The sequence below is a fragment of the Cuculus canorus genome, unplaced genomic scaffold (genome assembly GCF_017976375.1).
Source record: "Cuculus canorus isolate bCucCan1 unplaced genomic scaffold, bCucCan1.pri subtelo1, whole genome shotgun sequence".
Taxonomy (NCBI): Eukaryota; Metazoa; Chordata; class Aves; order Cuculiformes; family Cuculidae; genus Cuculus; species Cuculus canorus.
Window position 1 is genome coordinate 1,185,568 of NW_026527860.1, and position 12,088 is coordinate 1,197,655.

The 12,088-nt window shown below is 52.6% G+C and overlaps 2 protein-coding genes across 5 annotated transcripts; one reads left to right on the forward strand and one right to left on the reverse strand.

The window, feature by feature from the left end:
- The first annotated feature begins 666 nt into the window (after nucleotides 1-666).
- LOC128850878 (olfactory receptor 14A16-like) lies at nucleotides 667-1,635 on the forward strand. Its single transcript, XM_054055895.1, has one exon. It carries the CDS (start codon nucleotides 679-681, stop codon nucleotides 1,633-1,635), a length of 957 nt encoding a protein of 318 aa, XP_053911870.1. The 5' UTR covers nucleotides 667-678.
- A 2,792-nt stretch (nucleotides 1,636-4,427) lies between these two features.
- On the reverse strand, nucleotides 4,428-11,531 carry LOC128850898 (E3 ubiquitin-protein ligase Topors-like). Of its 4 annotated transcripts, XM_054055932.1 has the most exons (5): nucleotides 11,400-11,531; nucleotides 11,212-11,264; nucleotides 10,603-10,713; nucleotides 5,094-5,433; nucleotides 4,428-4,744 (listed from the first exon to the last, which is right to left on the reverse strand). In XM_054055932.1, exons 2-5 carry the CDS (start codon nucleotides 11,217-11,219, stop codon nucleotides 4,478-4,480), a joined length of 726 nt encoding a protein of 241 aa, XP_053911907.1. In that variant the 5' UTR covers nucleotides 11,220-11,264; nucleotides 11,400-11,531; the 3' UTR covers nucleotides 4,428-4,477. The 4 variants fall into 4 exon arrangements, 2 of the variants coding, with proteins under 2 accessions (XP_053911907.1, XP_053911908.1); XM_054055933.1 differs by lacking the exon at nucleotides 11,212-11,264 and having other exon boundaries at nucleotides 11,400-11,528; XR_008448115.1 differs by lacking the exons at nucleotides 4,428-4,744; nucleotides 5,094-5,433 and adding an exon at nucleotides 8,891-9,020.
- Nucleotides 11,532-12,088: the final 557 nt, after the last annotated feature.

Consider the following 12,088-nt stretch of genomic DNA (forward strand, 5'->3'; position numbering starts at 1 on the left):
CCTCTGAGTCCCTGGATGGGAGGGGAGAGCTGAGATCCTCCTCAGGTAGGAAGCATGAGGGTATTTCGAGATCTGCACTGGGAAACCGGATTCCTCTGCTCCCAGCAGTGCCAGTTCCTTTTGGGGGAACACCCAAGTGCAAAAGTCCTCCAGCACAGGGCAGCGGAGACCAGGGCTGATAGACAGACCGGCTGTGCTCACTCTGCATGAAGGGACAGCCTGTTTGGTGTCAGGACACAAGAGACTTCACCTGGGGTGAAGTGGAAAAGCCAGGAGTTTCTGCATCAAAACCATCCTGAGCTGTGTTGGGGCAACCAGAACACAAAACACAAAGCAAAATCTCCTCAGCTCTGCTCTGAAGTCAGGTGAATTGGAAGCAACAATGCTGGAAAGCTCTTTGATATCAGGAGTGGATTCATCCTAAGATCACCCTGTGTTCCGTTCCCCTTTTGCTGTAGGGCAGCATTGACTCCTGCACAGCCAACATTACAGCCTCCTTCTCCAACGAGGAGCAAGCAGACCTTGTGAAAGGGGCCTGCCAAAGGTCTTCCTTCATGGAGAGAGACAGTTTGGGGCAATATCCTGTGGGATATGGCTTTGATTTTGCTGAAAGAAGTCTCTCCTAACTTGTTCTTGTTTTCTCCATGTTGGGCAGTGTCTCATGCTCGGAGGCAGCAGATGTCCAACAGCAGCTCCATCACCCAGTTCCTCCTCCTGGCATTCGCAGACACACGGGAGCTGCAGCTCTTGCACTTCTGGCTCTTCCTCAGCATCTACCTGGCTGCCCTCCTGGGCAACGGCCTCATCATCACCACCATCGCCTGTGACCACCATCTCCACACCCCCATGTACTTCTTCCTCCTCAATCTCTCTGTTCTTGACCTGGGATCCATCTCCACCACTGTACCAAAATCAATGGCAAATTCCCTCTGGCACAACAGGGCCATCTCCTACTCAGGATGTGTTTCTCAAGTCTTTCTGTTTGCCTTTTTCATTTCAGCAGAGTATTTTCTCCTCACCATCATGTCCTACGACCGCTACGTTGCCATCTGCAAACCCCTGCACTACGGGACCCTCCTGGGCAGCAGAGCTTGTGTCCACATGGCAGCAGCTGCCTGGGGCGCTGGGTTTCTCTATGCTCTGCTGCACACGGCCAATACATTTTCCCTGCCCCTCTGCCAGGGCAATGCTGTGGAACAGTTCTTCTGTGAAATCCCTCAGATCCTCAAGCTCTCCTGCTCACACTCTGACCTCAGGGAGGTTGGGCTTCTTGATGTTAGTGCCTGTTTATTTTTTGGCTTTTTTGTTTTCATTGTGGTGTCCTACGTGCAGATCTTCAGGGCAGTGCTGAGGATTCCCTCTGAGCAGGGACGGCACAAAGCCTTTTCCACGTGCCTCCCTCACCTGGCAGTGGTCTCCCTCTTTATCAGCACTGCAGCATTTGCCTACCTGAAGCCTCCCTCCAACTCCTCTCGATCCCTGGACCTTGTGGTGTCAGTTATGTACTCAGTGGTTCCTCCAGCACTGAACCCCCTCATCTACAGCTTGAGGAACCAGCAGCTCAAGGGTGCAGTGTGGAAACTGATACCTGGATGGTTCTCTGAAGCAATGAACTGCTCATCACCTTCTGCATAGCAGTTATCCTGCAACTCACATCAGGCCGAGACCAGCTTCTTTGTGTTTGTTGTTGGTGTTACTGGTTTTTAAATTGGGATAATGTGGTAATTCTGTTTTTAATTCACGGTCTTCTTCGCTTTTCTTACTGATTATCTGTGTAAATGAGGAGTTGCACTCTGTGTTTTTCAACAAAATAAAGGGATATTCAAGGACTTTTCTTTCCTGATCTCTTTCCTCCAAGGCCTTTTTGGAGCTGCAGGGACAGTTCCTGTAGTCATGGGTGGAGGGGAAAAGATTCCCAGCACGGCAGCCCTGCCAGGCACCAGCGCTTGATCTCCCAGAGCTGTTCTCTCTCCACTTCCACACTCTCCTCCTCACTCCTTGCCTTGCTGGAAGGCCTGAGGGCTCTGAGCTTGGTCACAGCGGTGCTGCGTGGCAGTGCTGTGCCCGCAGGCAGGGACAGGCAGTGGGCACTTGTGGGACAGAGCTGCCTCCACAACAGCCTTTCCATAGAGCAAAGGGATCTCCTCAGGGCAGGGCCTGAAGGCTTAGGGCTTCTGCTTAAGTTTCTCTTAAGAACGTGACCAAGAAAGTGACTCAGAGATGAAAACACCAGTGTCCAGCTGAAGAGTTTTGCTGTGGGAGGCTGCAGAGCACTTGCTCTTCTCCAGGGACCTCTCTTTCCCCAGGAGAGCGTCTCCAGGCTGTCCTGGCTGCCAGTCCTGGTTCCCTCTCTGTGTAGCCCACAACGCCACTTTTATGACCCAGCTTTCTTGGTTTGGGCCCCTCTATGTCCTGACTCTCACATGACCCAACTCTTTCACGAATATTTTATAACCTGACTCTCCTGTCACCCCTCTGTGATGCGACTCTTTAAAGACCCAACTCTTGAATTATTCGACTTTTCTATACCTCTACTCTGAACAGACTCTTGTGTGACCCAACACTTCTATCACTCTTCTGTGAACCTGCTCTTCTACAATCCCACTTTTCTATCACCTTTCTTTGACCCAACTTTTCTATGATCCTTTTCTTCTATGACTCAGTTCTTCTACGACCCAACTCTTCTGTGACCCTTCTGTGACCTGACACTTCTATCACCTAACACTACTATGACCCAGCTCTTCTCTGACCCAACACTTCTATGATCTGACCATTCTACCACCCTTCTATGACCTGACCCTTGTATGACTCTACACCTCTAAGACCCTTCTATGAAACATTGTCTATGACGCTACTCTTCAGTGACCTCATTTTTCTGTTACTCTTCTATGACACGACACCTTCTATCAGCCAACTCTTCTATAACTATTCTATACCCTGAGTCTTCTTCAGTCCCTCTGTCACATGAGCCTTCAATGACCCAACTCTTCTATGACACTTCTATGACCTCTATACACCTCTGACCCGACCCTTCCATGACCCAACTCTTCCATTACACTTTAATGACCCAGCTCCTAAATATTCTATGACCCCACACTTCTATGACTCTTCTGCCACCTGACACTTCTGTGACCATTCAGTGACCACCCCCTTCTGTGACCTGAACCTTCCATGACGTGACTGTTCTCTGACCCTTCTATAATCCAAAACCTCGTATCACCTGACTCATCTATGACCCTTCTAAGACCCAACTCTTCTATCACCTGACTCTTCTACAACCTTTCTCTGACCCAAATCTTCTATGATTTTTCTATGGCCCCGACCCTCCTGGGATCTGACTCTCCTTCGATCTTTCTATGAAACTGCTATGCAACAACTCTTCTACGCCCCAGTTCTTTTATGACCCACGTCTTCTTTGACCCCAGCAGTTTATGACCCGACTTTTCTATGGGATCTCATAGCCAATGAGCCAACCAGGTGCCTTCTGCTGGTCTGTCAGAGACACTGCCAGATGTGAGCTTCAAAGCACAAATCCCAGCCAGGGGTCAAGGGCTGAGCTATCAGCTGCTTCAGAAATCGGTGACCTCACAGTCTCTTTCCCAGCCATGTTCCTGCTGTTGGCCTGTTCCCCCCAGAAGCAGAAGTGACCTCACAGCCCCCTTCATGGCCTGTCCCTTCCTACTGGGTGATGGGTTCTTGAGACACACTGGGCCACATGATATGTTGTCCACCCAAGGGAATGTCAGGAAGATGTGCCAGGGGAGGTTTAAGTTTGATATCAGAAGAAGGTCCCTTATCACTCAGGACATCCTCTTTCAGCTGAAAGAGGGGACATTGAGATGAGACCTCAAGAAAGAAATGTATCCCTGTGAGGGTGGGGAGGCACTCGCTCAGGTTGCCCAGAGAAGTGGTGGCTGCCCCTTCCCTGGAGGTGTTCTAGGTCAGGTTGGATGGGGCTTGGAGCAACCTGATCCAGTGCAATGTGCCCCTGCCCACGGCAGGGAGGTGGAACTGAATGGCCATGAGGTCCCTTCCAGCCCAAATCATTCCATGATTCCACAATCACACACACCATGTCCAAAGTAATTCAGTTCCTCAAATAAATACAAACCCCCACCCCACCACACAACTCACGCTGTGCCTGATCAGATGCTACAAAACACATTTTATTTTTAACACAGTCCATCACAAAACACACAGTGGGAACTGTTCCCATATCCACAGGGCCTGGAAAGCAGCTGGGGGTTCACTGCAGGCGATGGAGGTAGAAGCGGAGGGACTGCAGCAGCTCTGAGACACACTCATTGAGTGTGTCCGTAGCAGCGTGATGGCCAGCTGGGCTCTGGCTTCTGCTGGTGGTCCGCCTGCGCAGGTAGTAGAGCTGCTGTGGGAAGCGGCTGCAGGGCCTTCCCATGGCCGTCCACCTGCACACGTGATTGGGAGGGCTAAGGACGAGCTCCTCATACTCGTCATCTGCTCACACTGAGATCAGCAGGCGCTCCAACGGCTGCCGGCAGACGGGGCAGGTCTTGCTCATCGTGGCCCAACGCTGGATGCACCCAAAGCAGAAGCTGTGCAGGCAGTAGGCCACGTAGGAGGCATTTGTAACACCTTGCAGGCAGATGGGGCACTGGGAGCCTTCTGCTGCCTCCACCGGCCCTGCCTGGGGCCGCTGGCTCCTGCCGCCATCCCTCGCAGCAGAGCTTCTCTCCGCGCTGGCTCCCTCGGTGCCCGACGCTGGGTCCTGCCAAGAGAGACGTGCAAAGTGCTGGAGCGTGTCTGGCAGAGGCACTCGGGCATCCAGCCCAGCGCAGGATGCACAGGGAGCAGAACTGTTGGAGGCACGGCATCCCGGAGCTGCCACCTCCCAGCTGCCCGGGCAGAGGGGACAGCGGTCGTCCAGCTCCGTGGCCACGCTGTCCCCATGCTGCGGCGGCTGTGGGAGCTGGTGCTGGAGCAGCGGGTGATGCACAAGAAAAGGAAGAGAGGCCACAAGCATCGGGTGGCCCAGGGAGGGCAGGAGGGAACGGCCAGGTCCTTCCAGAAGGAAACCCTCCCAGCTCCCCAGGGTGAGGTGTCCCCTCCCAGCTCACCTCTGCTGCTGCGAGCTGCAAGCCCCTGGGTGCCACGGCTGCCTGAGGCTGGCAGGGCGCGGAAAATCCTCCAGCGTTTTCATTCTCTGGCCTTTCCTCTTCCAACAGACGAGGCAGCCTTCGAGGAACCCCTGCTGCTGGTCTGGGTGATGATTCCTCCCCTGCAACTTCCTCCTGCTGCTCTGTCCTGGGGCCTGTTGCTCTTTGGTCAGGACAGACTCTACGCCTCTTTCTGCGGGAGTAGATCCACCAGCAGCCAAGAAGTCCCACCGCTGCAGGTACCGCACAGCCCATAATATGGCGCAAGGATAAAGGCATTTTGCAGAGCCTCAGCTGATCCCTAGAAGGAGAAACAGAAACCATGGTCAAATGGTCACAGAGAAGTTAACGGGAAGGCTGAGGTTCCATAAATGCCTTCAGGTATTTCTGTGAGAATGAACAGGTTGGTTTTCCAGACGCTCTGGAAATTCCCACCTCCGCTCTCCCAGCAGAGCTCACAACAGGAGCCTCACCTGAGACCAGAGATCCCTGCACACTGCTCACCAGGACACTCATCGCTCTCCCCTCACCTCGATGCTTAAAACCGTTTCACCTCCTTTATGACAGTGCTCCCTGCTGCCCGCTCACGTGGTCAGAATTCCTGCAGGACCGCCCTACGAGCTGTCTCACAGCCGCACCACAAACTGACCACAAACAGAGAACTCCCGTCTCTCCCCTCCCAGCAGTTTCTGATGGAGCAGAGCCCCATTCTTCTCCACTGCCCTGTTCAGCTGCACCAACTGCACAAACAGTTCTCCCGCACCATCCTGTGGCGCAGGACGGCAGCAGCAGGACACCCAAGGATGGACAGGGCTGTCCTCAAGACCAGCACATAGAACACTTCTGAACCAGAGACGGTCAGCTGGGACAATCCAGAGCCAGTGTGGAGCGCTGGATGCTCCAGGGCCATTCCCAGCACGCAGGGCCCCGTGCAGCCCCACACCAAACCCAGAGCTGAGCCAGGGCAGAGCTCACACCCTGTAGGTGCTCGTCCTGCGCCACCAGGCACTGCCTCTGCCTTCTGGCATGGCCGGAATCCGGTCTAAGGGTCCCACCTGAGATCAAGGCACGGCTGGAGAGCTGCAGCTGGGACTGGAGACTTGCCCAGCTTGCTCACGTGTCCCCACAGTACGATGGGATGAGGACACCAAGGAGAGAGCAGGAGTTGCTCAGCTCTCCCAGTCTGTGTCCTGTCTGCATTGATGGAAGAATCCTGGCAAAGACCAGGATGATGAGGACAAGAAGGAACGTGAACACGTGGGTCCCTTCAAAAGAAACAAACAAACCAAACACCAAGGGAAGTCAGCTTCATCTCCTGGTTCCCATCAGGTTCCAGCACAGCTTGAAGCCTCCCTGTTTCTCCGGCCAGGACAAACAACCCTCAGTGGACACATCCTGCTAAGTGCAGCACGAGGTTCCCAGGGAAGCCAGAGAATTCCCTCTCAGCACGCAAGACAAGAGCCTGGCAAGCACTAACTCCACGTGTTCAGGGCTCCCTACACCCAGGAAGGTCCATTCTGGGGACCGGCTGCTTCAAGGCTCCACCAGAAGAGAGACCAGGACAACTCCCAAGTGTCTGAGCCCCCGTACTCTGCAGGGAAAAAACCTCGCCGTGCTGCTGGTCCCTGCCTCCTCCACCTCCCGACTGGAGAGGTTATGCTGCCAAACCAAAAAAACAGTGGAAATCCAGATTGGAATTAAGGACCACGTTGAAAGATGACAAAGCAAACAAGCAGGCAGCTAAATTGGAAGGGAGCTCCAGCAGCCAGGCCAGGATGGCTCCCTACACAGCCTGGAGTCAGCGATACAGCACTTGGGAAATACATCGGATCGGGATGAAGGAGCACGGGGCAAGGCTGGCACAGTCAAACCAAAACGGGACCACCAGGGCTCGGAATATCCCCCATGTGGAAAATAACCAGGAGCACAGGCTCCAGCTCCTGGAGGCACCAGAGCAGATGACGGCAGAACCCTCAAGAACTGGAGCCCGGTGTTCAGGGCCCCGTTGGACGGGGCCTTGGGCAGCCTGAGTCAGTGGGACGTGTGCCTGCCCATCACAGGGGGGTGGATTTAGATGATCTTTAAGGTCCCTCCCAACTGAAACCCTTTTTATGATTCTATGATTCTGTTTCTCCCTCTGGACTATCAGTTGCACGGCAATAAGAATTACAGCCAGGGGATGGAACTGAGACTTGTCCAACAATAAGGAAGATCGATCCATGGATGAGTCTCAACGAGGGAATTGATAGAAGAGAATCAAGTGTAAAAGCACCACTGAAACTATGAACCAGCTGCTGTTGCTGGGAGCTCTCTGAGCTGGGTCAGCATTTGCTAATGGCTTGTAGAAAGTAATTAAACTTCTCTTGTGTGTGGTAAACGAAAAGAACAGGGAAGACTTTGAATCAAGAGCCCTGTGTTCCAGCCTGGCCAGATTCCTCGGCGAGCACCCACTGTGTGCAAACTGGAATAAAACTCAATCCTGCACCGCTGTGCGTTTGTGGCTTGGAGAGCACGTAAATGGTCCCAGGAGTTTGGGGGCAGCAGGAGCACAGGGAGGCACCAGAACAAGAGCTGACAGAACCCTCAAGAACTGGAGCCCTGCAATGGAGATTAAACCCCGAGCAATGACTGCGCAGAAGCAGGCACGGACACACCCGACCTACCCTGGACGTAGGGCAGAGTTTCCTCTCCGGCGGAACCGGCACCAGGCACTGCGACGGCTGAACCGCAGCTGCTTTGTTTCTCACACACAGAGCAAGGCGCAGGCAGCTCCCAGCGGAGAGACCACCTGCCTCCTCCAGATCCTCCTGGAGAGTGAGTCCAGAGGGTGCTTGTCCTGGACAGCAGAGAGGTCTCCGAGGACACAGGGCAGCATCACAGACGATGACATCACAGAGGTCACGGCCAGAACCATGGTTTGGGTGGGAAGGAGCCTCAAACATCCCTCTAGTCCAAACCCCCCCACCAGGGGCAGCAACACCCTAAGAGGCGCTGAATGACGATTTGGGCCATCAAAATGGTGCATAATTTGAAAAATGAGGCTTTGTTCCCTGAAAGAGGATTTGGAAGATAAAAATGAGCATTTGGAACCTAAAAATAAGGGTTTGGCCTCTAAAATAGAAGCACTGGAAATTCAAAATCAGACTTTGTGCCTTAAAAATGAGGCTTTCAGGCACAAATGAGTGTTTAGACACAAAAAATAAGGGTTTAGACCCTCAAAAAGACTCTGCGGGTCTTAAAAAGTCTATGGGTCCTAAAAAACAGGTTGGAAGCCTAGAATTGAGGATTTCAGCCCGAAACATGAGCCTTTGGCACTAAAGGGATGGGTGCGGGGCTACAAATGAGTCTTATGATCCTGCAAGGGAGGAGAACCTCTTGGTTCCTCTGTAGCCCCAAAAAATGAAGCAAACCTCCAGGGCAGCAAAGAAACCCTACCCCATCCCCCCTAATGCCTCCTGGGCCTAGAGGAACCCCAAAACTCAGACCTATTCCCCCATAGTGACCCCAAATCTCCCCCAAAGCCTTAGGGGACCACAAAATCCAACACCAGCTCCCTCAAAGCTTCTGGGCACCCCAGAACCTCACCACAGCTCCTCCCCAATGGCCCCCCTGAGCCCCTGGGCACCCCAAAACTCCACCCCAGCCCCCCAGTACCCCTTGCCAAGCCCCGCAGGAACTCCAAACCCCAGCCCCAGCTCCCTATAGCCTCCCCCAAATCTCATCACTGAGAGTGCACTGAGTCTCATCAAAGTCCTGAGAGAATACAATTTCTTTTCATATTTATTGTTAGAGGTATATAATCAAAAAGAGAAATAATTGGAAGGTGTCAACCAGAAAGGGCGACGCTGCTGAGATTGGTCACAAAAAGAAGCTGAGGTACTTCCAAATCTGAAAAAGAAAATGTTTTCTCATCAGCCTGCATCCTGACTGTCCGTTGCAGCAAGTCAGTGGCTGAATCCGTCTAGTTAGTTCTGCTGCCAGCTGGAAGTCTTGTTCTCCAGCCCAGCAGAGCACTCGGTCCGTGTTCACTTCTGCCAGCCACACTGGGCCGAGGCAGTCCCCGTGGTGGCACCAGGAGGCTTGACTTTGATGCCGTGAAAAGCCAAAGTCAATATTCAGTGCCAATTTGATTATTAAGCAGGTATTCCTTTAATAAACGGCGCTGGGGTACACATGGGGTAATCCACCTAATGTGTCCAACTACTGAGAGTGGTTACAGGACTTTGTGTCCCCGGTGATCCACAGGATCGGTCCCTTCCCCTTATCCAAAAGGGGATAACACTTAACATTAGACATACGCCTTCACCGTCTGAACGTGCACAAACTGGCTGGATTGGGAAACCGCAGGAAGGGGAAGGTGAAAGCATGAAGCGTAATGAGTGGAAGATCTGACAGAAAAAGGCCCTTTCCAAAAGGGACCTGGAGAGTCTTGTGGCAATGCACAGAGGCAGCGAGGCAACAGCTATGCTCGCACAGCGCTTGCCTCTCCTACAGGAACCCTCTTTGCCGGTTGCCAGCAGCACCTGTGTTGCCAAAGCAGAAAGAAGGTGATGGCAAGAACCAGGCAGCTGGCTGCTGGCAATACTCTGCCTCTCACTGGAGGACGCTTTCTAAGTACTGCTGGAAAGTCCTCTTCCTTCTACTCATTCCCAGACAGGCTTTCCACAGCTGGTTTAGTTCAACTCTCTGTCCAGAAGCTTTAGTTACCCAGCTTGGTTACTCAATACCCAGTTCTCTTCAAGGGCTGTCCTAATGAAACAGAACATGGAAGGTCTGGAGGCCTCGTCGGGTGGGGCGAGGATTTGGCTGCGAGAGGAGGCATTTGATTTCTAAGAACTTGAACAGTTTTTAGAGAACTTGTCTATAACCTTCCAAAACAGGACAAACCCAAACCTGTTTCTTTCCAGGCAGTTGATCTACATTAAAAGCCACCTAATCCCAATACTTATTAAAAGGTCCAGAGTGTTTGTGTTTTACAGGCAATCGGTACAGCTCTACGCAGCCCTCTCCAGCTGAGCCCAGCACAGCTTCACCTTGCAATTCAGCTGGAGACTGCCTGCCGCAGCAACGGCTGCTTTCAGAAACTCCTTCTTCTGCAGCTCCACGCCTCTCCCCTGACAGGGCTGCATCTTTCCCTCTCTACTCTTCAGCTTGCCCTAAAGACAGTCCTCCTCGCAGAAGCGTGTTAAAGACAAGAAAGCTTGCAGCTAACCGCTAGCCTGCACGCACGGTTGCTCTACGCACGCTTCATTCATTAACCAGGACAATTTTGTTTCTCACATGAAAAGCAACGCTTCCCTTCGCACAGGTTCAGCTGGGAAATACATTTCATCCTAATAGTCTTGTTTGATCCGGTCTTCACTAACCGTGATGCCATCACATGCTAAGTTGAAGTGGAGAACACTCCAGCCAGGGCTGTCAGCTCAATCGACTGTGGTGTGCAAAGAGAAGTCACAAAAAAGACACATACCTGAATACTGTTGGCATGGAGGGCACCGACACATTGCTTTTCCCTCTCGCTGTCCTGCAGGTGAGGATCCTGCAGGGGCTCTTGATGGGTACTCCCATCAACTTCTCTCTGCTGCAAGAACGAAGGGAACAAGTTGTTATGGCAAACCACACCGAGTAACTGTGCTTTAAAGGAACCATCCCCACAGCTCTCACCACCACGCGTGACACCCCCAACACCTGGTGAGTTCTAAGCTATGCCAGACTGGCCTGAGCCCACCACGACTAAACAGAGCTCCTCGAGCTTTTCCTGACACTCTGAGGCCACTGAAGCGAGGACAATCAGCTGAGTTTTTGGAATAGAGGCTTTGCTTGAGGCAGGAGGTGTACTCCAGTTCATCCGGGTTCAGCAGCCTCTGAAAGGCCGCAATTCCATTTTGTGACCTCAAGCTCACCCCCACAGGATATCTTAGCCATTAAGCTAATTGGAGAAATATTTTAGCGACTCCTTTTTCCCAGCTTATGACTGCCCCATGACCTCCTGAGGCACAAGTTCAGCCACATTTAAAGTGGATCAAAGACACTGAGGATGGAGTAAGAAGCACAAGAAACTCAAGCTTATTTCATTCACACCTCCATCTCCAGACAGAGCCCTTCCTTCAGGTCTTAGAGCCCCTTCTTCTCCTGCAGGAAACCAGGATCAGGAATCAGGTTTCGGCCACCTCTCCTGAGAGAGCCCTATAGCCATGTGCAAATTCTTCTCAAAGAAACAGTTCTACCCCCCTGCCAGCCCCAAACAGAAGGATAGTTGTGACGTACCTTCTCATCTGTTTCAGCAGTGGAACCTCTTCCTTATTAACCAGGCTTCAGCATTTCTCTCCACTTGGACTCTAGCTGGCTGCTTGCCTTGCCCTGGTTTTCTCTGCGTTGTAGCCCCTCCTCTGCCCGCTCTAGAGGAGAAGAGAAAGTGGAGGTTGGCTTTCGCACGGCTCTGAGGAGATGCACTGCCTGTGGAACACTGTTTCCATCAGTGCATCTCCCATCTCCAACGTGCCCCCTCCCGAGGCAAAGGGCATCTTTAACACAACAATCCAAAGGCAGCAGGAGTCACTGCAGTTGGAGAATCCATACAGAACCTTCTGCATTCACATTAAGAATGAGTCCTGCCCAATTCAGGCAGATAGAAGCAAAATAAGCCACCTCAGCTGCAGATACCCTCACGCTACGGAAGCTCCTAGTGCTACTGTCTCTCATTTGGTGAGGATGCCAGACACTGCCTTACGTTTCCACCCCTAGAGATGGTCCCTCTGGCTTAGCAAGCAGATCAGCTCTTCCACCACATGACCTCTGTGCTGGAGAACTTCAGACCCACACGATCATAGAATAGTTTGTGATGGAAGGGATCTTAAAGATCACCCACTTACAACCCCGCTGCCATGGGCAGGGACACCTCCCACTAGATCAGGCTGCCCAAGGCCCATCCAACCTGGCCTTGAACACCTCCAGGA

Coding starts and splice junctions, on each gene's coding strand:
- LOC128850878 (XM_054055895.1), top strand. CDS start 679: ATGTCCAACAGCAGCTCCATCACCCAGTTCCTCCTCCTGGCATTCGCA.
- LOC128850898 (XM_054055932.1), bottom strand. Junction 5,434..10,602: donor TCCATGCCAACAGTATTCAG/GTATGTGTCTTT, acceptor TTCTCCTTCTAG/GGATCAGCTGAGGCTCTGCA. Junction 4,745..5,093: donor TGCAGCTCGCAGCAGCAGAG/GTGAGCTGGGAG, acceptor CTCTCTTGGCAG/GACCCAGCGTCGGGCACCGA.